Here is a 25,935-nt window from a genome sequence, read left to right as displayed (position 1 = left end):
TTATGCATAAAAATCGTGGGGAAGTAATACAACTGAAAAACATATATGAGAGCAGTCTATTTTATATAATTGTGTAATTAATTCTGAGAGAGTAACTATCCATTCTACCAGGGAGCAGTCTACTCTGGAATTTTGCTTACCAACATTCCCACTGACATCCGTAAAAGGACATTGGATCTTCAGCATGTACTTTTTTAAAGTACTGTGTTTTATGTGAGGCCTCTAAATCTTGAGCAAGCTAGTCCTTCAAGTTTTGTTTTTTGTTTTCCTAATTTATTCCACAATCTTACTCATTACAATGAGAAACGATTAGGAGTGGAAAGATGTGTACTTGGTATTTGGAAGGAAAAAAGTATTGATTTTCCTGTAACTGTTGTTCATTGAGAAATATCTTTTTTCTTACTGCTTTGAAGTTATTTCTATCATCACTGTAATTCTCAGTGCTCCCATGAAAAGAAATTGAGAAGGAGTTGGGACAGTTCTTTCATGTTTTCAGCTGTAAATAGAAAGACACGGAAGAGACTTGCTCTGCCCCAAAGCCTCACCTAATAGTAGGCTCCCAGTGGAATGCACTGGGGAGACTTGCTTGTCATAGAATACGCACAGTTCCCCTCCATTGCTCAAAAAAACAACAAATGATACATAAATGCACCTTCTTCTTGGTCTTAAATTCGTAATAGAAAATTAAGGAAATAAGCAAAAGTAGCCAAAACAATTTTTGCACCAAATGTGTTGATTTTTTTCAGATTGGTCTTAATATTATGCTTGTAAATGAAGTGGCCTTAAATGAACAAACAATGTAATTTGCTCTCTTCCAAAACAAATTAATTAGATCATAACTGATACTTTTTTCAAATGATTAGGAAGATAAAACGCCTGCTGTTTTATAGAAGCAATTCTTTTTATCGCTCCTGAGGTACTTTTATATTATGAAATATACAGTTAACTTCTATCAGAATTTCTAATCAGAGATGAATCCTTTAGATGTCTGTTACACAGAGAGGAAAAGTAACCCATATAGGCATTTCTGCTGTTCTAATATGTAACAACAAAGTTTTAATTGATTGTGCAGTATGAAATAAGTGGTTCAGAATGAACATTTTCTTGATGTTTTACATCACGTAACCATACAGAGATATGTTTGTACATTGAAAATTGGAAAGGTGTTATCCATTGTATTGTCATGTATCCACATAATGCATTCACTCTATATTAAATACTGTGTAAGTAATTAAAAACATGATAAATTCCGCTGATATTTTTCTTTCTCTAGCAAGTGTCATTAATGTGCCTTTTTTATCTCCTGTTAAATAGATAGCTATGCATAAAAGTAGAAGATAGAGAATGAAATCAAGATTAAAAGGCAAAAGAATAGCAGGTGTACTTGTACAATATATACTTATCTAAGATTATTCATACTTCATTGTTCCTGTTCCTGAATGATGAGTTATTTAGATGATACTTCGTAGAAGACTGTGCCTTTTTGTATGTTTTGTATGCGTGCAAGTCTATCTTGTAAGTAGTAAGCATAGCAGCCATAGAGATCAAAAAGATGTCCAAATAACAGAAAATTGCATTTTCTAGGAGAATCTTTGGTCTTTTTAGTGAGTTATTTTAGCATAGCCATATCTAAGGTAGTTCAAAAGCTTTTTAGAAAGTACAGTTTTCTGTTAACAATAAAGTAAGACATTTAATTACTGCCTATTTAGCTAGAAATGCTGTCATTCCTTACATAAGTCAAAGTAATGACCCTTACTGTACTCTATGTTTAACTGTCCAGCAGCATTAAAGACTTGCAAAACTATTTTATAATTGCCAGATTATGAACAAGTTGTCTTTCATATCTAAATTATTATCAGAACTGCAGGTGCATCAGTATTTTGTATTTACTCAATCCTTCAAATTTCATTTTGCAATTATTCAGTGATTATGCCTCTTAATTTTTGTTTCTGCCATGTTTTGAAATAAATGCTTTTTTTCTGTAGAATTTTATTAGATCGATAGAGTCAGGAGAAACTAATTTGGATGGAGCAATAGGTAAGTTAACCCATGGTATTACTTGCACTTTTACATGTAGGCACTGCATAGAGGTTGCATTTTTTAAATAAATGTAATGGTTTTTACTAATAGGTCCAGCTGCATCAGAAGAACTGATTAAGAGTACTTTATCAACGTTTGAAGCAATAACATTGCATCCTGCCTTGTTGACAATCCATCACTTGACTGTAAGTCTGGCAACAGATTAAATAGTTGCAGGGTAATTGGCCAAATCCCATTGATAAATGAAATATTTTGAGGATTTAGAAGCTGTTCGAATTACCACTTAAATTGTATTGTGGTTCTACTTGACAGAAAAAAAAAATATAAAGAGATTTATTTTCTCAAAATCTAAGACATTCAAACTTGGTTTACTGTGTGTAGAAATTACAGAGAATAAGGAGGATATTTGCTTAAGATTTAGAAATAGCACTTCTTAAAATTATTTTCAAATAAACATTGTACCTGATTCCATAAGCAAGGATTTTGTTACACATCAGTGTAAATTTTTCCCACTTAGTTTGCTGTTGAACTCTCAAGATAGCTTGGAAAGACCAGCTTGAGAGTTGACTATTCCACTTCATGAATTCTATTCTTGCTGAAATTAACAAGAGTAACAGTTTGTAGCAATTACGTGAGTTATCGTTGTCATGTGTGCTTTTTTTTTAATATCTTTAAGCTTAAGTGTTTGCAAATTGCATTGGAATAATAAAATCCATGTGCTTTAAGCCTTGCCTGACACTAAGGATATGTTTTGTTCAAAATTTTTTGTTTGATTGATTACTTTGAGCTTTCAAATAGGCTGGTTAAAACCAGAATTGTGTTGGAAAATAATTGTCAGCAAAGAGGGAAATTAAAGGGCTTGATTTAGTGACTGACAAATCCTTGTAACTTGTCCCATTTGTCTGTGAGTTCTCACTGAAAGTATAATTGGAATGGGCATTTAATTTAAATTGAAATTTGTGTGTCTGTACTGAAATCAGGTTAAAGGCACACTGAGTATAGCACTTAAGTCAGCTTGACTGGCAGCTTTGTTTTAGCAAGTTGTGCTATTAAGAAGGAGCGATCCTAGGGATTGTGCTGGAGAAGAAAGGCTGACCATAGAAATGAAATATTTTTAGGTGTTGCATCCTGTTTAGTGTGCATGTTAATTGAATGCTTAGCTAGTAAAGCATAATTAAGTTAAAACATTAAAATTGAAAAAAATTTAAATTCAAATAACATAGTGTTTATTTTCATTAGTTCTCACAACCTATGAAGAGTATTATTTGAATCAATGCATCTTATCCACAAAAATCTAACCAATTAGTAGTGAGCATATAATACAGAATGAAGCAGTTTAATTAACTTTAATATGGAAAAGAGTGTTCTATAAAAAGAAGTTAAATGTAGATGAGGTATGAATGCCTACTGATATTTTCCTACATGTCTGTCAGCCCGAAATTTGCTGCATTATAACATATATGTCTGGAACCACCTTTATTTTTAAAAATAATTGTTTAACTTCTGTGTGTTTTACGGGTTATCAGTGTGACTTGTATTGATGGAAAAATGTGCTGTTTTTTTAATGGAAGTCTGTCAGCATTTACTAAAACTGCAGCACCTTTTCTGAGTGTATTCCATTAGTTGCTATTTAAACTTTATTACTTGTATTTATTTACTTTATACCTAGAAAAAATCAAGGAGAGACAGCTCCTTTTTACAACTTATCTCTCCTACTCCCATGATAACATTCAGCAGAAAATTATACTGAAGCTAGGGAATGACTGTCCTGCTCTATTTTAAGTAACCCTTGGCCTAGAGATAGGTGAGTTTTATTTACAGATCTAGATTTTTGAGGAGCAGTTTACTTCATCACACGTGTTGAAAGTTTCAGATGTTGCTATAAAGTCCATCTGAACAGCTCCAATAAGCTCATGTAGATGTAGATAAAACAGCCTGCCTTTCCAGTGATGTAGCACTTAAGTAGAATAAGTTTCCTGATTCACGGTAAGTCTGTATTGAAATTTATTCTTTAAAAAATAACTATGTCCTTGTCAATGAACAATTTTTTTTCTTCATTTGAGAAAATAAAACCTATTGCTTTGTTCATTTTTGTAAATAGCAGCTCCTCCTGGCTTAAAAGTCCTCCAGTCGCTCAGCAAATAGCCATTCAGACACAAAATAAAGTGGAAAAAATGCTTTCAATTTGGTATGTTAAATTCAAAATTGTCCACTGTAATTAATAATCTCTAACCACATCTGCCACTAGTGGTGCAAACTGTAATTAGTTTAATACTATTTACGAAGTCTAGTGTGCTAATTATACTTGAATGTACAGCTTACATTACTTTAGAGGAAAGGGGTACTTCATCTTCTGTGATGCATACAGAATATTTTTAGAAATGCTGTTACTCGAGGGATGTCTTCTAATTGCTGCTAGCTGAGCATGACTGGAATCTATGAATATAAATGCCAACACCCAGTGGAACTTAGTGCCTTTAAAAAAGTTGAAGCAAGACATGTTCAAGGTTCCAGATCAATATTAAAGTGTGACAGCAGCTAATAGGAGACTCTCTTACCGGAGAGAAATGTGTTTTTTAGCCTGATCTCTGAAGCCTAGATTGCTCATTTAGATAAAGCTGGTTACAGGCAGTGTTTTATGAACGAGGCAGGGGGGAAGCCATCACCTTATGGAGAGGATGTATTTTTTTCATTCTGTGACAGTGCCTTAAACTTTCTGATCAGAAATGAGATGCGGTGAATTTAATAAAAAGTGAAGTTGTTTTAAGCAAGCAAAACCAGTAAGTTTTCAGTTCAGATCTGATTTTATTTAGCTGCAATTAAAATTCTGTAAATTAAGAAGAGTTTAAGAGTAGCATTTCAGGTTCTTTCTCAACACGAGAAAAAAAAATGTGCCTATTCTAGGTTTTACTTCATGTTTGATTTGTCTTTTTATTTGTGTCTTGAACGAAGATTGAGTAATTGATTTTTGAAACTCAAGGAAGTTTCTGAGAACATTCATTTCTATGGTGACTGATTATATTATATATATTGCCAAGTATGCGAAAGTCAAGGGAAAATGATGTAAAGTGTTCGAAGGAGAACCATTAGTGAGCAGTGGTCTTGTATGCAATTGTGTGTATTTTTTACCACATGCAGAGACAAACTCTGAGCAAGTGTGACTCAGCAAGTTTGCACAAAACTCTGTACTCAAATGTCATGATGGAGGCCTAAGCGAATAATCTCTATAGGCTGGAGTGGAACACAAACAATGGTTTTGTAAATCAACATAAGTCCAAGTGTTTGTTTCCCACTGTACATGAAACAGAAAGCTGTTTAAAAGTCAGTATAGTAAATTTCATAAATGCATATTTTGAAATTTGGGTAACAGTTCAGACATAATTAACTGGAAGAATTCTGTGCCAACCGTATCACTTATATTTTTCTTCTTTTTCTCTGTTAAGTGTGTTTATTTTCCCCAAAATGACCTGTGGTAATTCAGTGCACTTCGAACGGTGATGAGGTTCATGACAGCAGCCAGCTGGTTTCTGTGGGAGTCCTTTCAATATTCTAACTAGCTCACAAGAATGCTCAATATGTTGCACAGATAATCTCTTACCTGAATCACAAAAGTTATTCTGTAGTTTAGGCAAAAGTTGTCAGCAGCGATTCTCCTCCTGAAGGTTTTGGAACCTATTTTTAAAAACTGAGCCTAAATAAAAGCACCGTAAGCCTGATGATTTGCTTGATGAGAAGTCAAGGGAAAAGCAGTGTGACATGGAAATCTGCTGACTGACAATATAAGAGTTATTATTCGCACCGAAGATGACAACGCTGGGGATTGAAACTTCAGCAAGTGCTTTTCTCTGCTCGTTTTAGTCTTTTCTTGATTCAGCATCAATGTGTTGTTCTTCATCCACAAGCTGTTCTCATCTAACTACTGACACCTTAATTTTGTCAGCGTAGGGCATAACTGTATGGACATATTATACAGCATTTCATCAATCACTTTCCCTTTTGAAGTAGATTAAAAATGTACACCCCATGTGGCTTTCTGTCCATTAAGCTAATCCACATGACATGAGACTTTTTCTTGTGTGTGAAACCAGTTCTCTACTAATTGACGTATTGAGTCAATCAGTCAAAGCTGTCTCTACCCAGAAATAATAATAATAAAAAAATCTCAATAAATATTCTGGATTTCTGAAGACTTTTCAAAAAAATAAGATTGCAGAAATGTCATCCTTCTCCCTGTTCATTCTAACATTCATTAGATTGTTTCTAGTACATTCTGAGAGATTATTGGGAATATAAAATATAAATATTAGGAATATAAAAAACATTGAGAATCATGCTGTGCCCTCCAGCAGATGCTTAAAGAAGTTTGAAGGCAGCATGATCCTAATCCCATGGTCAATCTCAGCAGCAACTTTGTATGTGGAATTTTAATAAGAATAAATGTCAAGATGATGTTAGTTGAGGATCTTACATGTGCCTGGAACAAAGGTTTTGGAAGTTGATAATCTTTGCTTTGTTGCATTTAACTTGAATTGTGGATTAGGAGAAGATGTTGGTCAGTAGTTGTAAATTAAACATGCGTGCTGGAAAGGATAACAGGCTTCCATAAAACTTTGTGAAGATAATGTATTTAATTTGTTGCTAGTTTGGATAGGATAGCTTCACGGAATGGTTTCTTCTTGTAAATTAATTCCTGAGTGTGGTTTTCACCTGAGAACAGCATGTTACAGAAGTACTACTGGACCAGGCTTTAAACCTGCTTGCTTTTTCAGTCCACCCAGTGTTACACCAAATGTCAATGCTTTGTCCATGAACACGGATCTGAAGATCTCTGAAGCCCTGTTGTAAGCAAATTAGACACTTTTTTTAGGCAGGTAACGTTGGCTGTATTGAGGCAATTCTGTGGCCTTGAGAAGAGTGTTAAGCTGTGCATCTAAGCATACCCTAAGTTGCAAGTGATAACAGTCAAGATTGATGATATGCTTGTTGTTTATACACAATGGTTGCGCGTATATGTTGTGTGAATTCAACTTTGCTGAGTACACATCCTTGTTGGATGTGCAATACTCTGTCACAGGGTACTTTACCTAAATAGGAATGTGCTAGTATTGGATTTTTCTCCTGCAGGCTCTTGTAGAGTTTAATTGCTCTTTTCTGGATATCTGTGGGGCTTGGACTTCATTTGGTGAGGCTGAGTAAAAGCCAAGGTGATGTTTCTTTGTCACTAACAAAGTAAGAACATTTATTTGGTATGCAGGTCATGTGTGTCTAACACAAGTGGTCTGAACAGTGGAGACAAAAAGAGTGCAATCACAGTTTTCTCTTCCAAACCTTCTCACAGGAATGGTCAAATATTTAATTACTCTGAAACTATGGCTTGCCTCTCTTTCTCTTTTCAGAAACAAAGAAATACAGAGACTTTGCAGAAGAATTTCTGTTAAAGTTGTACTTTGCTTCCTACAGATCTGTAAGTGATTTGGGGCCAGTTCAGCCTGATTCCCTGATTAAATGGGGTGAGGGGACCCACGGACCCATGCCCCAAGATAGGGGAAGGGGGATAAGAGAACTCAGGAAGATTGGCCTGAAAACAAAATAGCTGCAACGAGCTAAGAGAGAAAACTAAATTACTGAATATGATACTGAAATGCAAGATAACAGTGTAATACAATTTGATTGGAATCAAAGCTGGTCAATCAAATAAATGAAAGAGAATGTCCAAAACCAAAGGCCTTACGCTAATGCCGAGGGTGAGATGGCGAGGGAACCCATATCGCAGAGATGAGCTGTAAAAGAAAGGGGCAATCTCATGACTTCTGTTCAGAAGGAAAGGTAAAACTGCTCAGAAAATGACTGCAGAACAATGAAGTCTTTTGGGAGATGTAGTTCTTCTTCTCTTCTGAGAACCAGGTACCCAGAAATACTGACAACCCACGGAACTGAAACATTAACTCTTCAACTTCCCGTGCATTACATGATGTTGTAATGTGGAATATCAACAATAGAAATCATAAAATTGTGTCAAGATCTGATTTGTGAGGTTGATGAAAATGTGGAAGAGTGAGCACAGCTTCTGCTGGGTGCTCAGACCTTGCTAGTAGAGTTTTTCTTGCAGGAATCTGCATTAAGATGGTGTTGTGATTTTGGATATTGAACTTGGATTTCCAAAAAGTTTTTAACACTCGTGCACCAAAGAGTCTTAAAATCCACCACTGAACCTTCCCTCTTATCTTCTGACTCATCAGTTATTTTTAGATAGTTAAAATTTACTAAGTAGAGAATAGAGATCACTGTTAAAAATTTAGGTATGTGAAGGAAAATGCTTTACAGGGATCTGTGTTGTAGCATGTGCTATTTATAAGTAATAAAGAGAAAGGCATGAGTTGTGAGGTGAGGGAGCTGCCTGATATTGCTACATTATTTGCAGTAGTGAAAACCAAAACTGACAGAAGAGCTGCAAAAGGTTTTCAAGATACTGACTGGAAGGATAACATAATGACATGCAATTCAATACTGATAAATGTCAAGCAATGCATTTAAGGAAAATCATTCCAATTATGCATACATAATGTCAGGCTCTAAACTACGTGTAACTATTCTGTCTATTTTTGAGCATAGTTTTTTCTGTGCGAACAGTGACTTAATGCTCAGCCATAATCAGAAAGGTAGCTAGATTATGAGAAATGATTGGCAAAAGACCAGAGAGAAAAGCAGAAAACATCACTGTGCTAGGGCAAGTCCACAGTGCCTTCAGATCCTGGATGTTGAATACAGCTGTGGTCAATTATTCTCAAAGGGAACAAGAAAAAGTACATCTTGGTGATGCAGGGCAGAATTGAATAGATAAGAACTTCAGCTTGTAGCTTGTAAGTGGAAGAAGGAGTATATAAAATAATGAACAGAATGAGAAAGACAAATTAAAAATAACTGCTCATGATTTTCTAGTGGGTATCAAGTTAGGTAACGAGGCAGATGTTTTAAAATAAAGAAGAGTCTTTTTGTAAGGCACAGTTGTCATATGGAATTCTGTGCTTGTAGGTATTGCACGTGCTAGCAGTATGAATACAATTTAGATAGGATTGGACAAGGTTAGTAAGCTGTATTAAGTGCAAAAACACTGATACAGCTTCAGCTTAGGAAGTTAGAAAAATGTCTGAATACCTTCACTTACATGGAGATTTGACTCCAAATACTTCAGCAGCCATTTAAAACAAGAAAAAATGAATCATTACATCAGTATTTGTTTGAATCTCTGTGAGAGTACCAAAAGAGTAATCGCATGCTTCTTATACAAAGCTTCCAGAAACTCATGCAATTTGCTGATTCATTAATTAAAATTATTTTAAAGTACTGGATACAATATTGTTATGTTTTTCTTTTTTACACTCCAGCTGACATTCATATCTTGTTTTCAAATTTGTGTGCACTCTAGTTAAAAAAAAAAGAACAAAAAACCCACAGCAGATTCAGTGACCTGAATGGCATGAAGAATAGAGAGGGGCTGCAGAGTTAGGAAGTATAAAGCTGAACTGGATGTTAGCATACAATTTAATAGTCCCTTCACCATGTACATTCTGGTGTGCTGCTGCGTCACAAAATAATTTTCCACAGAAATAGTGCCCCTGCAGCAAACTGATTGCTATGAGCACCTGCTGTGGAGAATGCCAGTCGGAACTGTTTATTTGCCAAAAATGGGCTTTGTGTTATGAAAAGGTCAGAAAAAGCTACTAAAATTATTTAAGACCTAAAGCGTGTTCTTTACAATGACAGTTACAATATGTTTATCTTGGAAAACAAAACGGCTTTACTACATTAGGTTGAAGGAGGTGATCCTACCCCTCCACTCTAGCCCAGTGAGGTCACATCCAATTCTGGGCTCCTCAGTTCAAGAAAGACGGGGAATTTCTGGAGACAGTCCAGTTATGGGCTCAGAGATGATGAAGAGGCTGGAGCATCTATCTCCCTTTTGAGGAAAGGCTGAGAGATGTGGGGCTGTTCAGCCTGGAGAAGACTGAGAGGGCATCTTTTCTCAACTCTTACAAATATCTGAAGGGCAGGTGTCAAGAGTGACAGGAAAGCAGCAGTGGACACAAACTGGAAAGCAGGAAGTTCCACATGAACACAAGTAATAACTTCTTTACTGTGAGGGTAACAGAGAAAAGGCTGCCCAAAGAGGCTGTGGAGTCTCCTTCTCTGGAAGTATTCAAAACCTGCCTGAACGTTTTCCTGTGAGACCTTCTGTAGGGAACCTGCATTAGCAGGATGTTGGACTAGAAGATGATCTCCAGAGGTCCCTTCCAACCCCTTCCACTCTGTGAGTCTGTGGTCTATGTAGAAAGACTACTGCTAATACTGTATGAAAATGAAAGTTTATCAAAATTCAAGTTGTATCATACTGCTGTGTGCTGCCATCTTAATCGGTGTAATTCTGAGTTCATGCTGCTGCTAAATGATTTTGGATATTCCGCATTTGTATGTTGCTTCAGAAAAATTAGAGATGCTCTTTCACTTTTCTTCTCTGGTTTACTACTTAAATTAACCATTTGAGAAACTTTGCAGTAGACTGAACAGATTTTTGGGTTAAATGACCTGAAGTGCATACATTTTTTGCCTCACAGGTTTGTTATATAAATGATAAATTACCACTTGCAAAACAGTTTAGAAACCTGCACAAATGGATCTGCTAGAGCACAATGAAGTTTTATTTTTTATCATATTACCTATTGACTGAAAGGACTGGGAAATATTTCAAAATGATAATGTTTACAAAAGCATCTATGCTACATCTATGCTACATCATTACCTATATGGATATTAAGGCTATCTGTGCTTGCAAGTGAAGATTGATTGCCATACCTCAAGCAGAGACCTTTACCTCTTTTATTGAAAGTATGTAACAAAGGCACCTTTTGGTAGTTTTTTCAGAAGTGAAAAAAAGCCAAAGACTAAATGAATCCTTTAAAACTGGGCATTCATTTACCAGAGACCACCAACTAACAAGGAAATAATTAACTAGAGTGGCTCTAGCTACTGCTGACTGGAGTCTTGTTTCATTTAGTAACCCCTCTTCATTATGTTTTAATCTTCTCTGGCTTTTTCTTTATAGTAGCTGCATAACTCTAGAGTTGTATCTTCTAGAGGTTAATCAATAAATCAAAACGTATAGGGAATTATAAGCTATACATTGCACCAAATCCTATTTGTGGTGTAGTAAAAGCCTATCTAGTAATTTCATGTATATCGATAATTCCAAAGGTCAGCTGTGTATCCATGATGCTTACCTTTCCAAACCAATATCAATTGAAGATCTGAACTGATCATTAACAAGCAGCAAGGGATGATCTGTATTTTGATTCTAAACCTCTTAATTCTGCAAAGCAATGGAGACTGGCTACCCTCGAGAATTTAGGACCTGTCCCTTCAAATGATCTCTGTCTGGAATTAACAGAATTAATGAGCAGTATTTTCCATAATATTTCTTTTCTTTTGCTTTTGAATTCTACTTCAGGCCCCCAGAAGTAGGAAAAACAGTTTTCTTCAGATTGTGGCTTTTTATTTGATCTGAAGGCTATACTAGACAAAGGATTGGGTCTAAGTTATCACAGTAAATGTCTTGACATTGTAGTCATATGGAAATAGGTCATTCCAATTTTTCACACAGTTATTTAATGTTTTGCTTCTCCTCCATATTGAAATCTCTAAAGCCTCTCTAGTGTAAATGTTATTTCACTGATGACTTAGTGCTGTATCGTATTAGATAAAATACATAAGTACTCTGTTTATTTATTTTTAAATATATAAAACTGATCTGATTTCAAATGTAACTAAGCTGACTATGACACATGATTAATCTGTAATTCAGATTAACTCACGATTAGCAAAGAATTTACTGAGGTTTTTTTTTTCCTCCGTAGTTCAAATCTTGACTCTGTAAACTTAAATTTTAATGAAAATCTGTATATTACCTGAAATGAAGAAGTTAAAGCTTTCTCAAGACTTTCTACTAAGGTTGACTATATTGCATTAGAGCTAGTAAGTCTTTCCTGATACATTTTAGCTGTGTACAGGTTTCTCTAAGAGGGATGTTCCTTAAGGTCACAGAATCATTGGAGGTGAAGGAGGCACTTAGGGGTCGCGCAGTCCAAGTCCCCTGCAGTGAGAACAGGGACGCCCACAGCAGGGACAACAGGGACAGGTCGCTCTGAGTGTCTCGGCAGATGGGGCTTCCATGACCACATCTCTGGGCAAAAGGAGCAGCCGAGCCAGCCAGGAGTCGAACCTAGAATCTTCTGATCCGTAGTCAGACGCGTTATCCATTGCGCCACTGGCCCTGCTTCATATTTCTTCTTTGTTCTACTTGATTTCTAGCTTATGGATTAAAACACTGGGACTAGTAGATGCGCCCATGCTCTTTTTGGTTACTTTCTTTTACATCTGCACTGAATCTGATATTATAAATTAAAATTCACTCTCAGTAAATTCTAACAAACTCACAGTTTTTTTTTTCTGTGTAAGTACTTTACTGTCTGCAACTTTACAAACCAGGGATAAAATTACTTTGTGGCTTTGTAAGTGTGATTATGGATGAATTTCTATGATTACTCACCTCTTTGATTAAGGACTCTGACAGTGGAATGAATACAGATACATCTCTTTTATTCTTTTTTTTTCCCCTGTGAATAATCTAAGCCAGATTTTTTTTTAATTCTCTCTTTTAGGTTGAAGGCTGCATCCTCCCACCACTAGTTTCTTTGGTCCACAGTCAGAATGGTAAGTATATAGCCACGTCATCTACAGTTTGCATGAATTCCACATTTTGTTTTAATTAAACTTCAGTGTGGTCACATTCTTGGCACCTTTATTTTCAAGTGGAATGGAGTCTCTTCAGTTTGCGGTTGCTCTCAGAAACCACATCACTACTCTTAAACCACAAGGTTATGGCTGAGGAGAAAGAGGAGAGCCTCGACTCAAACAGGAAGCTTCTGTCTCTCATTAGAGATTCATTGCTGCCTCAGTAAGTACAACATTGCTGTTTCAGTGGGAGAAAACTTGATATTCAATCCATTTTGACAGCATATTTGTTTTAAATGCCAGTTTCATGTTTAAGTGGCAAAATGAAAAAAAAGGAATGGCTTTTAACTACTGTCAGAGTTCTCTGCCCAGAAACATCTCTCTCCTAGGTTTATTCAGTACTTGGTTGTATGTAACACAAACACGGTTTCTGTCTGACACTCATTTTTGCATCTTGGTGATACTGTGCCTCTGGCTACTCTTGTAGTGAAGCAAGTTTCCCTAGCTGCGATTTAAATATATTCTCCTTGTTCAACTGATGAAATTGGAATAATTCAATTGTACTTTGGATACTGTGCCCTCCTGGAAGATGTTGAGAGATCATATGGAATGGCTTATAGCTTTGGAAACGGGAAAAGAACATGATGGATTAGTCCTCCATGATTCACTCAAAGTTTATTGCCTCTAAATTGCTGCCCTTCCTGCTGCCCCAAGCAGGAATAAAACCCTACCCCAGTCTATGAAACTACAGCCTGTGGGCCAGCTGTGACCTGGAACTTGAATTATATGGCATGCGGTAAAATGGGGGCTGTCATTTCAAAATGACTTGCAGGTGAGCATAAAGAGAGCTCTGTATGTTATTCTTGTGTATACATATAACATCTCAGTAGAGGGAGAGAAAACACAGACATAGGATGAGTACAGTAAAGATGAGCCTTCAGTTATCTTTCACGCTATTCCAGGATAATGTTACAGTGTATTTTAATGTGTGGTCCTCAGAAGTTAGTAGCTGTCAATACTTCACTGCCTTAAATGAGGAAATTGTTCCCCACCCTTATATTAAGTAAGTGGTAGAAGGGCAGAGGAATGGATGCTGGATTATGATCAGAAACTTAGTGTCTTCCATATAAATGAGGCTGTCTCTTGCTAATTGGCTCACATTCTTACAGTCTGAGGATTAAAGTTTAGTACATGCAGGATGTGTAGTATTTCCTTTGTGAGAGAGAATGGGAAGGAAGTTACAGATGTATAGAGAAGTTTATTTTCACACCTTTTTCACACTATTTCTTCACTTGAAAACATGGGATTTATTAATATGGGTTAAAATTGAAAGTAGAAATATTATTAAAGAATAGAGTTTTATGCATTATTAAAAGCTGACATAATTTTCTTCAGATTGGGAAGAGTCTGAGTCAAGCAAGACCAGCTTCTGTCTGCTTTGAAACTTGCCCTTTGAAGATGTGCCCATCTTATAAAATGTTTTCTCACTGAACTGAGGGAGGGGTTGTCCCAGCTGCGAACTAGAAAGAAAACAAGCAATGTACTGCAGTTTCTTCTGCTCATTAGCTCTATTGGGTGGCAGACCTTTCCAGTCTGAAACTAAATGCAGTTGTACTTTGGAGAAAACAGCTGTGAAATATCTATGGATATGTATTGTAGATGTGTAAAAAGGGTCTTGCAGTAGCTCAGAATCTTGGTTCCAGGCTTGTTTTAAATATTTCCTGAATCAGTTCCTTTATTTCACCAGTGGAGATGATGATACTTGTATTTGAAAAGCATTTAGAGATTATCTTAAAAATATTTAAGGTTATGATAATTTAAATATATTGGAACTAGTTATAAACAAATTTTACCCCAGTTTAGGAGCACAGTAAAAGAATATATAATTCAGAAAGAATCAACTACTGTTGTGTACAATACATTACTTGAACATGTAGGTTGAGCTAATGCTCAGTAAATGCATTCAGCTTTGGGGAGCAGGTAATCAGTGCAAGAAAGCACACATGGAACAAAAAGCATTGAAAGACTAATGGAAAACTCAATTTTGATTTGAAAGTCTCAAAACTGTTTTGAGAGATATTAGAAAAGGAGACCAAGAGAAGATCAAATCAACTGCTTTGAATGTCAAGAAGATACTAAAGATAAGTTTTGTTCAATAATGTTTTAGGTATGGATCACAAAATATTTATGGGAGGTAGGAATGAATTCTTGTATGGTATCTACAGTTCTCAAAAGAATCTGAATGCAAAGGGCACTGGCTCCAAACAACAGAGGGAGGTCTAAGATTAGATTCAGACTTATGCTTAAAGATATAACATAAATCTCTACCCCAAGAAGTAAGAGTTGCAGGAAGACTCTGGGATAGAAGGTAAAGAGAGAGTGCTGGCCTGTGTTTGGAGACTGAAGTGGTGTTTGCTGAAGGTTTTTAGCTTTTCTGTTCTCGGACAAAGGATGTGACAGGATGTGACTCAGCTGGAGGGCAATCAGAACATGAGAGGAGGAATGCAATGGCTGTACCTGGGCACTCTGGAATCCTGCTTTTTAATAACTGAGAGCCATTGAGGAGCATCTAAGCTTAACAGTGCAATTTGTTTAAATGTAAAAGTGACCCACGGAGTAGAATTTTGGTCACTCTGCATGAATATAAATTGTAATCTTTTTGAGATAAATGCAGGACAAAAAAGCGATTACTACTTTTTTCACATCTCTGCACAATCAGTAAGATGGTTCTTGCACTGAATATTTGTACATTTGAAGATCAAAAGATTAACTTGCTCATAGGATTTTGTTCAAGTGAAACTGTCATTTCATCTCACCTCACTGAGCAGTCGTTTTCCTGAGCATCCCTTAACCAAAATGAAACTTTCTTCTATAAAAAGAATGTCCTCATTTATTTTCTATTTCTGATCCATATTTTTTTTTTAAATCAGAAATTCAAATGCCATCTTTTTCTCATTTAATTATTAATTTTCCTACTTATTCAACATAGTTAATTTGAGCCAATGACAGGAGAAGAATGTGTTTATTAAAAAAAAAAAAAGGTTTTCTTTCATGTCAAAGATTATGTATCTTGTTCCAAGCAGACTGTCAAGCCAATTCTGCAAGTGGAAAATACTGGACATTTGAGATAATGTGTAGATAAAATGTTTAGTTTTTTAAGAGCTGAAGAGAATCCATATTTTACAACCCTTAGGTCCGCTTGTCACTAGTGGTGAAGACTGACTAAACTCTTTGTGGTCATGTTGCTAGGAGGACCATTATAAAATGCTCTTTGAAACTGCTGTTACTCAGTGAGTTTGCATTTTGAAGGGGCTGGAAAACCACTGGGTGAACTCATTCATTTAATGAAGTCTTTATGCACAGAACATTTCCCTTTCATGGCAGATTCGCGTATTCATAGTTGATGATGACCTTTACTCAGGAAATGTGTTTACATTAATTGCTAAGAAATTCACTTTAGTAATCTGTGCTTTCTCAGGTGGTGTTTGGTTTGTTAGATCACTGCTCCTTCTGTATTTTTTTCTAATTATCTTTGGGGAAAAAACAGAGTTTGATGTAAGAGGGAATTAAATAAGACTCCTTTTTTGAACTCCAAGGAATTATGCTGCTAAGTGCAGAATAGTAATAATCTCTCTCAGATGGAATACACAGAAGGCTTTAAAGAGTTTTAAGTGGACTCAATTTAGAGAAGATATTGGCATAAGAAAAACAAGTGTATTTATATAAACATACATGTTTGTATAAAACAAGTAATGTCAGAGTTTCAAGCTAGTATGCCTGATGCATTATTACTGTTAAGAATTAACATTTTTGAGTGCTAAATCTTCATCTTACTAAGTGAACTGAAGACTTCTGATTCCCAAGTCACTATGTAGCACCTTTGCTTATCTCAGAACATTTTGTTGTAGATCCTGCAAAAAAAACCAAAACAAACAGATAGTTCCTTCATGCTTGGTAGGAATACGTACTGCATGTGTGCAACGTTCCAGCATCAGTGTTTACTAATGCATCATGGTATTTTCTCCTTTTATGAGGAAAGGGAATCTTTAATTACCAGTGAGAAACAGTTTTCCTTCAGTAGCTGAAATCTTTTGTTTGTAAAGGAGAAATTCTGGTTGCCAGAAACATGAAGCTAACATTGTCTAGTCATTGACCTGTAACATAGGTTCTCCAGCATGTGAGTGCTTTACAAGTCTATGGCAGCACATTTAGGCTAATACAGAGAAGCTGTGATGCACTGCTTATAGGCTGTGTGCTTGTGTGGGAATATTTGTCTCTTCTGAATGAAATCCCACAGGCTGCATCAAGAGTGTGGAATTGGAGTGCTCGACCCTGTACTGCATCTCATTGTAGCCTTCTAGATTTCTTTCCTGTGCAGATCAGAATGCTGAGGTGCAAAGGGGGAACCTCTGTTCCATGGAAGAGCTGGCATACCATAGAAAGTACGTGCCAGCTTGGTGACAGGTGATGCAGGTTCCTCGTTTAGTCATGATGAGGAATTTCAACATGTGAAGCACGTTTCTCATCAGTTTCCTTGATTTTTACACCTCCTCCTCCCTCCTTCACCAGAACTCAAGAAAGGAAAAACGTTAGGGAAGCATTTTGGTGCACAAATATGATGAACTACCGTATCTTCTTACAAATCATGATTTATTGATTAATTCTTCATGTTTAGCTCTTACAAATCAACACATCTGTGCTTTCTCTTCTGTTAACTTCCACATGTTTAGAGTAGCTCTGCTTATAATCAGATTACAAGTTTTGATATGGTTGCATCTGTCTCCTTTAAGCTGACATCTCTCTCTCTTCCATCATCATCCTCTTGCCCTCCAGATACACTATGATTTTAAAAAGATAAATACAATCCTGTTTATTGAATGAGCATTACTGGAAAACGAGCAACAACAGCAAGGTCCATTTTGTTTATCAGCAGCCTGTTTTCCTTTTTCTTTACCAAGTGTAGTGGAAATGCTGAGGTCACAGCCTGGACCTTGATTGACCACCTGGTGGGAAGGCCGGGCCAAACCAGGGGAGCTCAGGTGCAAGTAACGAACCTGAGTGATTGGAAGGGCAGGAGCCAGGATCCACCCCTTCCCAGAACTCATTTAAGGGCTGGCAGTGGAGGTGAGGGTATCTTGCTGGAGACCCCTGCTTAGCTGAGGCCTTCCTAAGGTAAGCAGCTTTTTTTCCTTTGGTTCTGTGTTAATGGCTGCTGCATTTGAGCTTGTCCTCATTTGCTGCAGCTGAGGACTTTGCTTCCCTGCTGTTATTGCTGTGTTTTCCATTATGTTATAGCATTACACCAAGGTATCCAGGAGATGATATTTTGAAATGTTTCATAGGTGTTTATCTTGTAGTATTATCTTGAATACTGTGGCTCTTGGTAAATGTTATTTTTGTGTTGTTCTGTTCCTTGTCACTTGGGTAATGCAAGTATGCTATAGTTAAAACATTATTGAATTAAATTTGAAATAAAATACAGAGCTCAATGCAAATATTCCTCAAGTAAAATATTGGAGAAAAAAATAAATATTTAAGCAAAAAGTAGCTATTAATCATGTGTGTGTTGATTGATGGTCCTTCTGGCTAATACTGTGAGGCTTGGTTATCTCCATATGGAAAAACCCGTTAGTTCTTTTATTAATGCTGTTTTAAAAGTTAATCTGAAGCTGTTTTTAAATCCTGCTTCTAAGTTGGTCTTTTTTATTGTTTTATGAGCTTTCTAACAGCATTGTTTTTCTACTGTGGCTATTATGAAATTTGAAATGTGAAATTGTTGTATTTGTAATAAACTTATTAACACACAGCTCTGTGTTTTTAAAATGTTGCTTCACTTTCCCCCTTTAGGTATGAGCATATCCTGATGACTCCAGACCCAGTACCACTGTATGCTCTGAAGCTGTTGGTGGCCCTGACTGAACACAGCCCTTCTTCTGTGAGGTGGTATAATTATCTACTCTTTGCTGTTCTGACTTATTTGTTTCAGTGTAGTTCATTCAATTAGGGCTTAACAGTAACATAAATCTCACTGTTATTACTCTGTTGATTGACACTGAGGAGATGTAGAAAATGTATAGGAAATTTGAGATAGAACATAACCTTATGGCTTTTGAGCTACTATTATATGTCTGATTGTCTTTAATATTTCATATGCTAAATCTGTATTAAAATCATAGAAATCTTAACTTGTTAAAAAACATTTTAAACAGTAACTTTAATACCTTTTAAGTAACTTAAAAGATATTTAGTTCCTCTGAAAATACACTATCCTCTTTAAGTTCCTGAATATCTCAGATAATACTGTGAGACATTTGGTATAGGCACACTCAGTATGTTTCAAGACATCTTAGTGTCTCCTACCTGTTGTTCATTGTTTAGGCTGTGATGGAACACACAGCTATTCATTTTCTCTGATTTTTTCAACCCAGAAAATTGGGTTCTTTTTGCATTCACTGATCTCATGGTGTCAGATAGTGTTACAGTTTAGAAGTCTTGTCTTGATTGATTAAAATGAATACAACATTAAAAAACAAGAAAAGCATACAAAAAAGAATTTTAATTGTTCTCCCACTACTTTTATTGCAAAAGATGAGGACATCATTTTTGGTCTTTTATGGTATTATTTTGGTGCTTTTAGTGTACTGAGTAGACTAAAAATCAACTAGGAAATTGAGTTGCTTGAGATTTTAAAAAGCTTGACTACAGAGAAGGTAGTATTTAATTCTGTTTTTATCGTATGCAGTCTGATTATGCTGCTGCAAGCTTTTATGCTTAACACAAATAATAAAGCTTTCTATTTTTAGTATTAACCTACAGATATTCTAATTATTTTACAATAAAATATTTCTGTTGGCAGAATGCTGGATGTGATAATAGCATTCTTCCTCTGTCTAATGAATACTCTTTGAGAGCTCTGTGTGCCTGCCATTATACTTAATATAGGTAGTCAATGGATGCATGCTCATCAAGGTGTAGCAGCCAGGAAAAGTTCTTTTCTTGGTATTATTAAAGATAACTGTGGGTATCCAGTGAACTACTAATAATTTTAGCTACTACTGTATTTGGTACTGTTATCTAAGGATCAGCTATTATCCAAGTAGTAACACATCAGTAATCATTCTTGTGTGTCTTACTAGCCAACTTCCACTGAATAATTTGTTTTGCTCGATTTCTGAGTGAGCAGAGTTTCTGCTGTTCTCTCATCTGTTGTTTTCTGGATTCTTTGGCTTCTCTGAAATTAGCCCATACATCAAACCTGTGACAAAAATGCATCATATATTCATGTTTCCACAAAATTCTACCAAAGAAAGCTGGAAGCGTGCACATGCTGTAATGAACACTAGGTGACAACTGATTCTATGTTGGTTTGGTGGCTAAAAAGTGGGTACATGTGTAGCTCAGTGAACATTTGCTCTCTTTTGCCTTTCAGTAGGTATGTGGAAAGAATCTGCGACTATTGTAATGGGTAATTTATGAGTAAAAGTGGACACAAATCTTTTGAGGTTAAATGTCTCTGTGAGGAAAGATACTATATTTTAGTACTGTTGATAGTGATGAAGGATCACTTCTTATCAAGTCTGTTTTTTCCAGCTTCATACTTCATCCATGTCTTTCTACAATGAAAGCTTTTTCCTTTGACTTCATTTAATGGGGGGAAAGAAATGGTAGTAGTAAAAAAGATTGCTGAAAAATGATGAAAAGTTAAATTAGCACTTAATAGCTATTTTTAGGTGCAACAAGTTACCTTATTTCAAAATAAGAGTGAATTGGGATGAGGGTGAGGATTATTGTATTTGTTTGTGCCATAAAGTAGCTAAGCTAATTCATTTTTTTTTCCTCCCTCTCTCTTCTTTAATCTTAGTGTATTTCTTGCTTGCTCCTCATGTTTATCTCTTTTCTTTTTTCCATCATTCTCATTTTCCTTTGTGTTTCCCAATAGAGACATGAACATTTGAGGAATTTGGAGTGCATCTCCTCAAATGTTAAAATACAATGTTAGTCTCATTTGTTCATAGCTGACACGGTAAGTCAACAGACTTGTAACAGTCCCAGTGGAAAAGCTTCAAATCATCTTTTGAGCATTTTTGAACACTTCAGTATAACAACAGCACAAATATTCAAGTATTGTATTTTAATGTCTTAAGCTTGTGATGATATACTGTTGCATACTAAGTATATTTTAAATGTCTTCAGTATTTAACATTTGTAAGAATACAAAAAATACCTTGTAATATTTGTTATTGCTCCACTTTTAGGGTTATTTTTAACATTGTGTAGTACAGGAGCCATTCCACTCTATTGCTTTTTAATTTAGCAATGGAGTTCTAGCTATATCCCACTAATGTTCTGCAGAATTATATCTCTCACAAAGGTAAGTTCCAGCACACGTGAGGTGGTAGCTGTAAAATCACACAAAACCCAGCTAAAATAACAAAAAAAACCATGACCTTTAATATGTTTCAATAAGGGCCTTTAGTTTTTGAATATATGAACATCCAAAGATACAAAACCCTGTTTTATGGGAAGTGAATGTTTTGTTGTTGTTCATTTTTCTTCTCAAGGGTTATTTATACTCATTCATGAATCTAGTGTTTTGCTTGTATACCTTTTATACCATGCAACAGCAGTTTTATAAATACTTAGTATTTGTTTAGTAAGAAAATGCCACATAGTGGAAGGATGAGTTTTAAATGGAATTTGTCCTTTGATTGCTGTATAATTAATGATGTGTTATAATTAAGAAATAAATAAGAGAGCTTGGCTAAGTAGGTTATTACAGCAAAAATAATAGATAAGGGGCTTACACTTGTCCTGGGCTTACTGGAATACTCCAAAGGAGGGATCTTCCCCCAAAGATCCTTCCCCACTGGCAGTCAGCCCTTAAATGGGGTCTAGGAGAGGTGCAGCCAGGCTCCACCCCTTCTGGTCACACAGCTGAATTGCCTTCACCTGTGCTCCATGGCTGACTTAGTGCTCGCCTCAGGTGGTCAATCAGTGGTTCAGGCTGTGATGCAGCAGTTCCCATATAATTGCATATTTTATGCTTGTATTAAGGCTACTAGTCTGGCCTTAAGGATTGTTGATAGTATTGTTACAGCTCTTCTAAAATCCTATTGCCTTGTCTTTTCGGTAATTTTAAATATTTTATGTTAAATATTATGTTAAAAATATTAAAATGTTATTTTAATATTTTATGTTAAATGTGGACTTCAAGGCCAATATGTTAATTGTGGAGTTTGCTTTTAGCTATTTTAAAATGGATGATTTTTAAAAGAAATTGCTGAAATTAAGGGGACAAGTAGCTTAAATCATGGATGTTTCTTATCTAAATTACTAAAAATTTCCATTAGATTTTCTTTTCCCTTTGTGTGTTACTTCTGGTATATTTTACTTGGATAAGGAATTGAACTCTTCACCGTAGGAGCAAACGTCTTCAACAGTATAAGATCTGATTCAAAGAGGTTGCTGTCATTAGATATCTTGTCTTTTCTGTGTCTGTCAACTTACCATATACATTATATGTACTGATAAAAAGTTGGTGTTTTTTTCTTTGGCTTGAGGTTTTTGTTCCTGCTTTGAATCCTGCAGTCACTTTGTTGTGTTCTGCACTGATCAGATTGCTAGAATTGTCCTAGTAATAAGTGTTGATGAGAATTTCTCAGCTTCTATTAGTATGGCATGTTTTCACTCTTAAATTCTTACCTAACCTAATATTTGCTTTTAAATTCTTACCTAATTTAGAAAGTTGTTCTTTTAAATGAACTATCTCAGGAAGCTTATGCTGGGTCATGATTGTTAACTTGACTGTCTCACAGGTGAAGTTAGAAGGCATAACTTTACTATGTGCTAAGATAAAACTACTTATTTTTCTGCATGTTCTCTTATGATGATACTTGACTTGGCTGTAGTTGAAAACTCAGGATATTTGAAGATGTGAATGTGTCTGAGAGCTGAAACTCATAGATTTCATCAGACAAAAATTGAGATAGTGGGGCTCCTTCCAGTATGTATTTGATTCTAAATTGCTTGATCTTTCAAATTTGTTTTCTGCAATGAATATGAATAGAATAATATGGAGTATTTCTAATAATAGTTGGACTAGACCCTGTAGGCTTACCTGAGCTGAACAGTGGGAATTATGTTTTGGAAGTGTACAACATCAGTGAGAAAATCACAATGTAGATAGATTGAAAGACAGTTTTACTAAAACTTTGGTCCATATTTATGTGGATTTTGGACGTGATCCTTATTGCATTAGTTTAACATCTATGGGCTATGGAAAACCTTATTTTCTTGTTAGATAAATAATACTGATACAAAACAGCAAAGAATTCATGTGATATCTGTGATTTCTATACTTTAAGATTTTTATATGCACTGCTTTATTGAATAACTTGAGTCAGGAAGACCCAGAAATAAACTCTGGAAATGAGCATCAGCTAATAATTCCACTGTCAACTCACACATCACTGTAATGCATATCAAAGCCAGTGGTCAGAGTTCATTATTGCAAGTGAGTTCTCATAGTGTAGTCATGTACTGACTGCAATGCTAATCACCACCTTTAATGTAAAACACAGCTCCTTAGTGTTGCCTTTTATTAGGGCTTTCCTTTAGTAAAGAAATGAGCTATTAACCTTATACCTGTAATTTTGTTTCCTCTTTATGTATTGCTGATCAATTGCTGACTCTCCATTTTAAAAGTGTGAAGTGACTCTTTGAAGTTATTATTGTGAAGTCAGCTGTTCAAAGATGTCATACTGTAAGGCTCACCTATTTGCTCTTTTAACATAAAGCTTTAAATGGGAGAAAATGCCATTCATTTCCAGTTTTTTATTTCAATAGGAAATGTTTGGTATGTAAATAAGAATTAAAAAATATGTAAATAATGAGGAAGGGTTGGCTGGTTAAGATAGTAGAATTGGAGTTGTAGGCTACAGCAAATTCAGTTCTACCTCAAACTCCCTGTTCAGCATGAAGCAAATCTAAAACATGGAAGGCAAGGAAAAAGGCAAGCACGTGTCAGTGTTCTCTACAGGCTCTTTCAGCCACCTGTGAGTTCTTTCTAGAAGCCCTAGGAAAGACATGTTCTGTAGATAATAGCTACTGTCATTTCATTTACGTGGCTCCAAAAAGATACTTGACAAATAACTTACAACATTCATGAATGTTCCATAGCGTAACCAGCAGCATAGAAAGATTTGTTTTCGTTAGGGTTTTCCTTTGTGTTTGTTTAATCTGGAGCTTGCTGCCTAATTCGATGCTATCAAGGTCTTGCACTGAAGAAGATGGGCACACTACTTCATAAATATCTAGCATACTTTTGAGTTTAGCAGTACCTTTTGCAATCTGAGCAGTCCTGTCTATATTTTAAGAGCCTTTGGTAGGGGGCTTTATAAAATACATTTTGAAAGTCCAAATTTTGCATTGCATCTACTACAAACATTGCATCTACTAGCTCTCCTTTGCACACATGCTGACTGATTTCTTAAAAGACCTGTTGTGGATTTTTTTGCTTTGTTGCTTTAAAATGAATGTCTTGCCAGTTGCTTTGTGCTTGCCTACTACTGTTATTCTTTAAAGTAGTTTCTACTCATTTGTTCAGCTTAGAATGTCTGTAGCACACAGGGTTTTCTTCATTTCTGGCTTTTCCCTAAAGAGTACTCGATGTCATGTTTTCTGCCTTTTAAATCTTTCTTTAAATGAAAGCAGGGAGTTTTAGATAAGGGAAAAAAAAAGTCCATAACTACCTATACATTATCACAGTTTATCTGTTTTCTTCTCCAGTTCTTTTTCAACACTTGAGTGAATGCTTTCTCATTCTTATGATGCCTCTGTAAATTTTAATTTATTCTGTAACCTCTCCTACTGACACCTCAATTTAAGGCAAATCGCATTGTGTTCCTTGCAAACAAAAATACTGCTGTTTAAACCCATCCAAGCTTATTTATTATAGGAATGGATGAAAAATACCTGTGTTTATTTTTTTTCTCCATTGGAAAATATGAATTATGTACACTTGCTGCAAAGTCCAGTTTTACAAAAATAGATTTCAGTGCTTTTTTTTTATTTGCAGAATTTATATAAAGTTATTTTGTATTTAAATTATATCTGGAATCGCTGGTGAAACGTATATAATTTTGTCAGATGATGAACTAAAAAAATCAAGTCACAAAGTCATTCTCCCTCTGTGTGGTCTGATAAAACTCTAATTCCTTTTCAGTAGAGCAGTATCACAAAGAGAGGTTGAAATGTAACCCACTGTGGGGAGAACACAGGCTACTGGATAGCTAGATTTCTCTGAAGAAAGGAGGCTAAGGCTAAAGAAGAGATTGGAACCTGGGTCTCCCTTACAATTCTAAGGAAGACATTTGATAGCCATTAAAACAACACTGAAAATACTCTTTTTAGGATGAAAAAAGAATAGCTGACTGATGCATGAGACTGTAAATCCTAAATGGATATTGAGTTCTGAGCCTGGAGGATGGGAGGATATTGGCTAGATCAGTCTGATACCTGTTTTTAAACACACAGTCTCCCTTTCTTTTTTATGACTGGAAATTCTAGGACCATGAGGGCACCTAAATCCCCATGCAGATCCAGCACAGAAGTGCTACTCTTCCCAAATGTCTTCTCGACATTTTCCTTTTTTTATTACTACCTTTTTTTAAAGACAAATGATGTATTTTAAATGGGAGTTATCTTGCATTTATTTTTATTTTTTATTTAAAATGGAGGAAGTCTTCAGAGAACTGGAAGATGACCTTGTTAACATAGTATTGAGTGGTGGTGTGCTACCTGCTTAAAATTTTGTTGGATGCCTACTGGTTGTTTTATAGCTATGTAGTGAGTATTAATTAAAAAAATATATATATATTTATATATATATTTAGGCTTTGTATTTACCTGGATCTTCTTCCAGTGGAAAATAGATTTACTTGTGTTACCTTTCTTTGAGCAACAGAAAATGTGTCTGGATTTTTAGTAACTTCCATAGTATTTACTAGGCTCTTCCCTAGAGGCTCTGCATAGAAAGAACAGTTAAAAGTAATCACATGTGCAAGACCTGTGGGTTCTACAAAAATGAGAAGCTGCATTGTTGATATTCTT

At 35.6% G+C, this 25,935-nt stretch overlaps 1 protein-coding gene and 1 non-coding gene across 7 annotated transcripts in view; one reads left to right on the top strand and one right to left on the bottom strand.

Moving 5' to 3' along the window:
- ULK4 (unc-51 like kinase 4) overlaps window positions 1–25,935 on the top strand; it is a 212,399-nt gene that overhangs the window by 61,491 nt on the left and 124,973 nt on the right. For all 6 annotated transcript variants that reach the window (XR_008209227.1, XM_052694278.1, XM_052694277.1 and 3 more), the window contains exons 26-30: window positions 1,986–2,037; window positions 2,131–2,225; window positions 12,753–12,804; window positions 12,904–13,048; window positions 18,673–18,765. Coding sequence is in view for 5 of the 6 variants with exons in the window: in XM_052694278.1 (XP_052550238.1) it covers window positions 1,986–2,037; window positions 2,131–2,225; window positions 12,753–12,804; window positions 12,904–13,048; window positions 18,673–18,765 (437 nt within the window). In the remaining variant the exon portion in view is untranslated. The remainder of the gene's footprint in view (window positions 1–1,985; window positions 2,038–2,130; window positions 2,226–12,752; window positions 12,805–12,903; window positions 13,049–18,672; window positions 18,766–25,935) is intronic.
- TRNAR-ACG (transfer RNA arginine (anticodon ACG)) lies at window positions 12,293–12,365 on the bottom strand. The gene has a single exon. It is a non-coding gene; the product is annotated as a tRNA-Arg (tRNA).

The sequence above is a fragment of the Tympanuchus pallidicinctus genome, unplaced genomic scaffold (genome assembly GCF_026119805.1).
Source record: "Tympanuchus pallidicinctus isolate F22 unplaced genomic scaffold, pur_lepc_1.0 scaffold3, whole genome shotgun sequence".
Lineage (NCBI taxonomy): Eukaryota > Metazoa > Chordata > Aves > Galliformes > Phasianidae > Tympanuchus > Tympanuchus pallidicinctus.
This window is presented reverse-complemented; position numbering and strand designations above follow the sequence as displayed.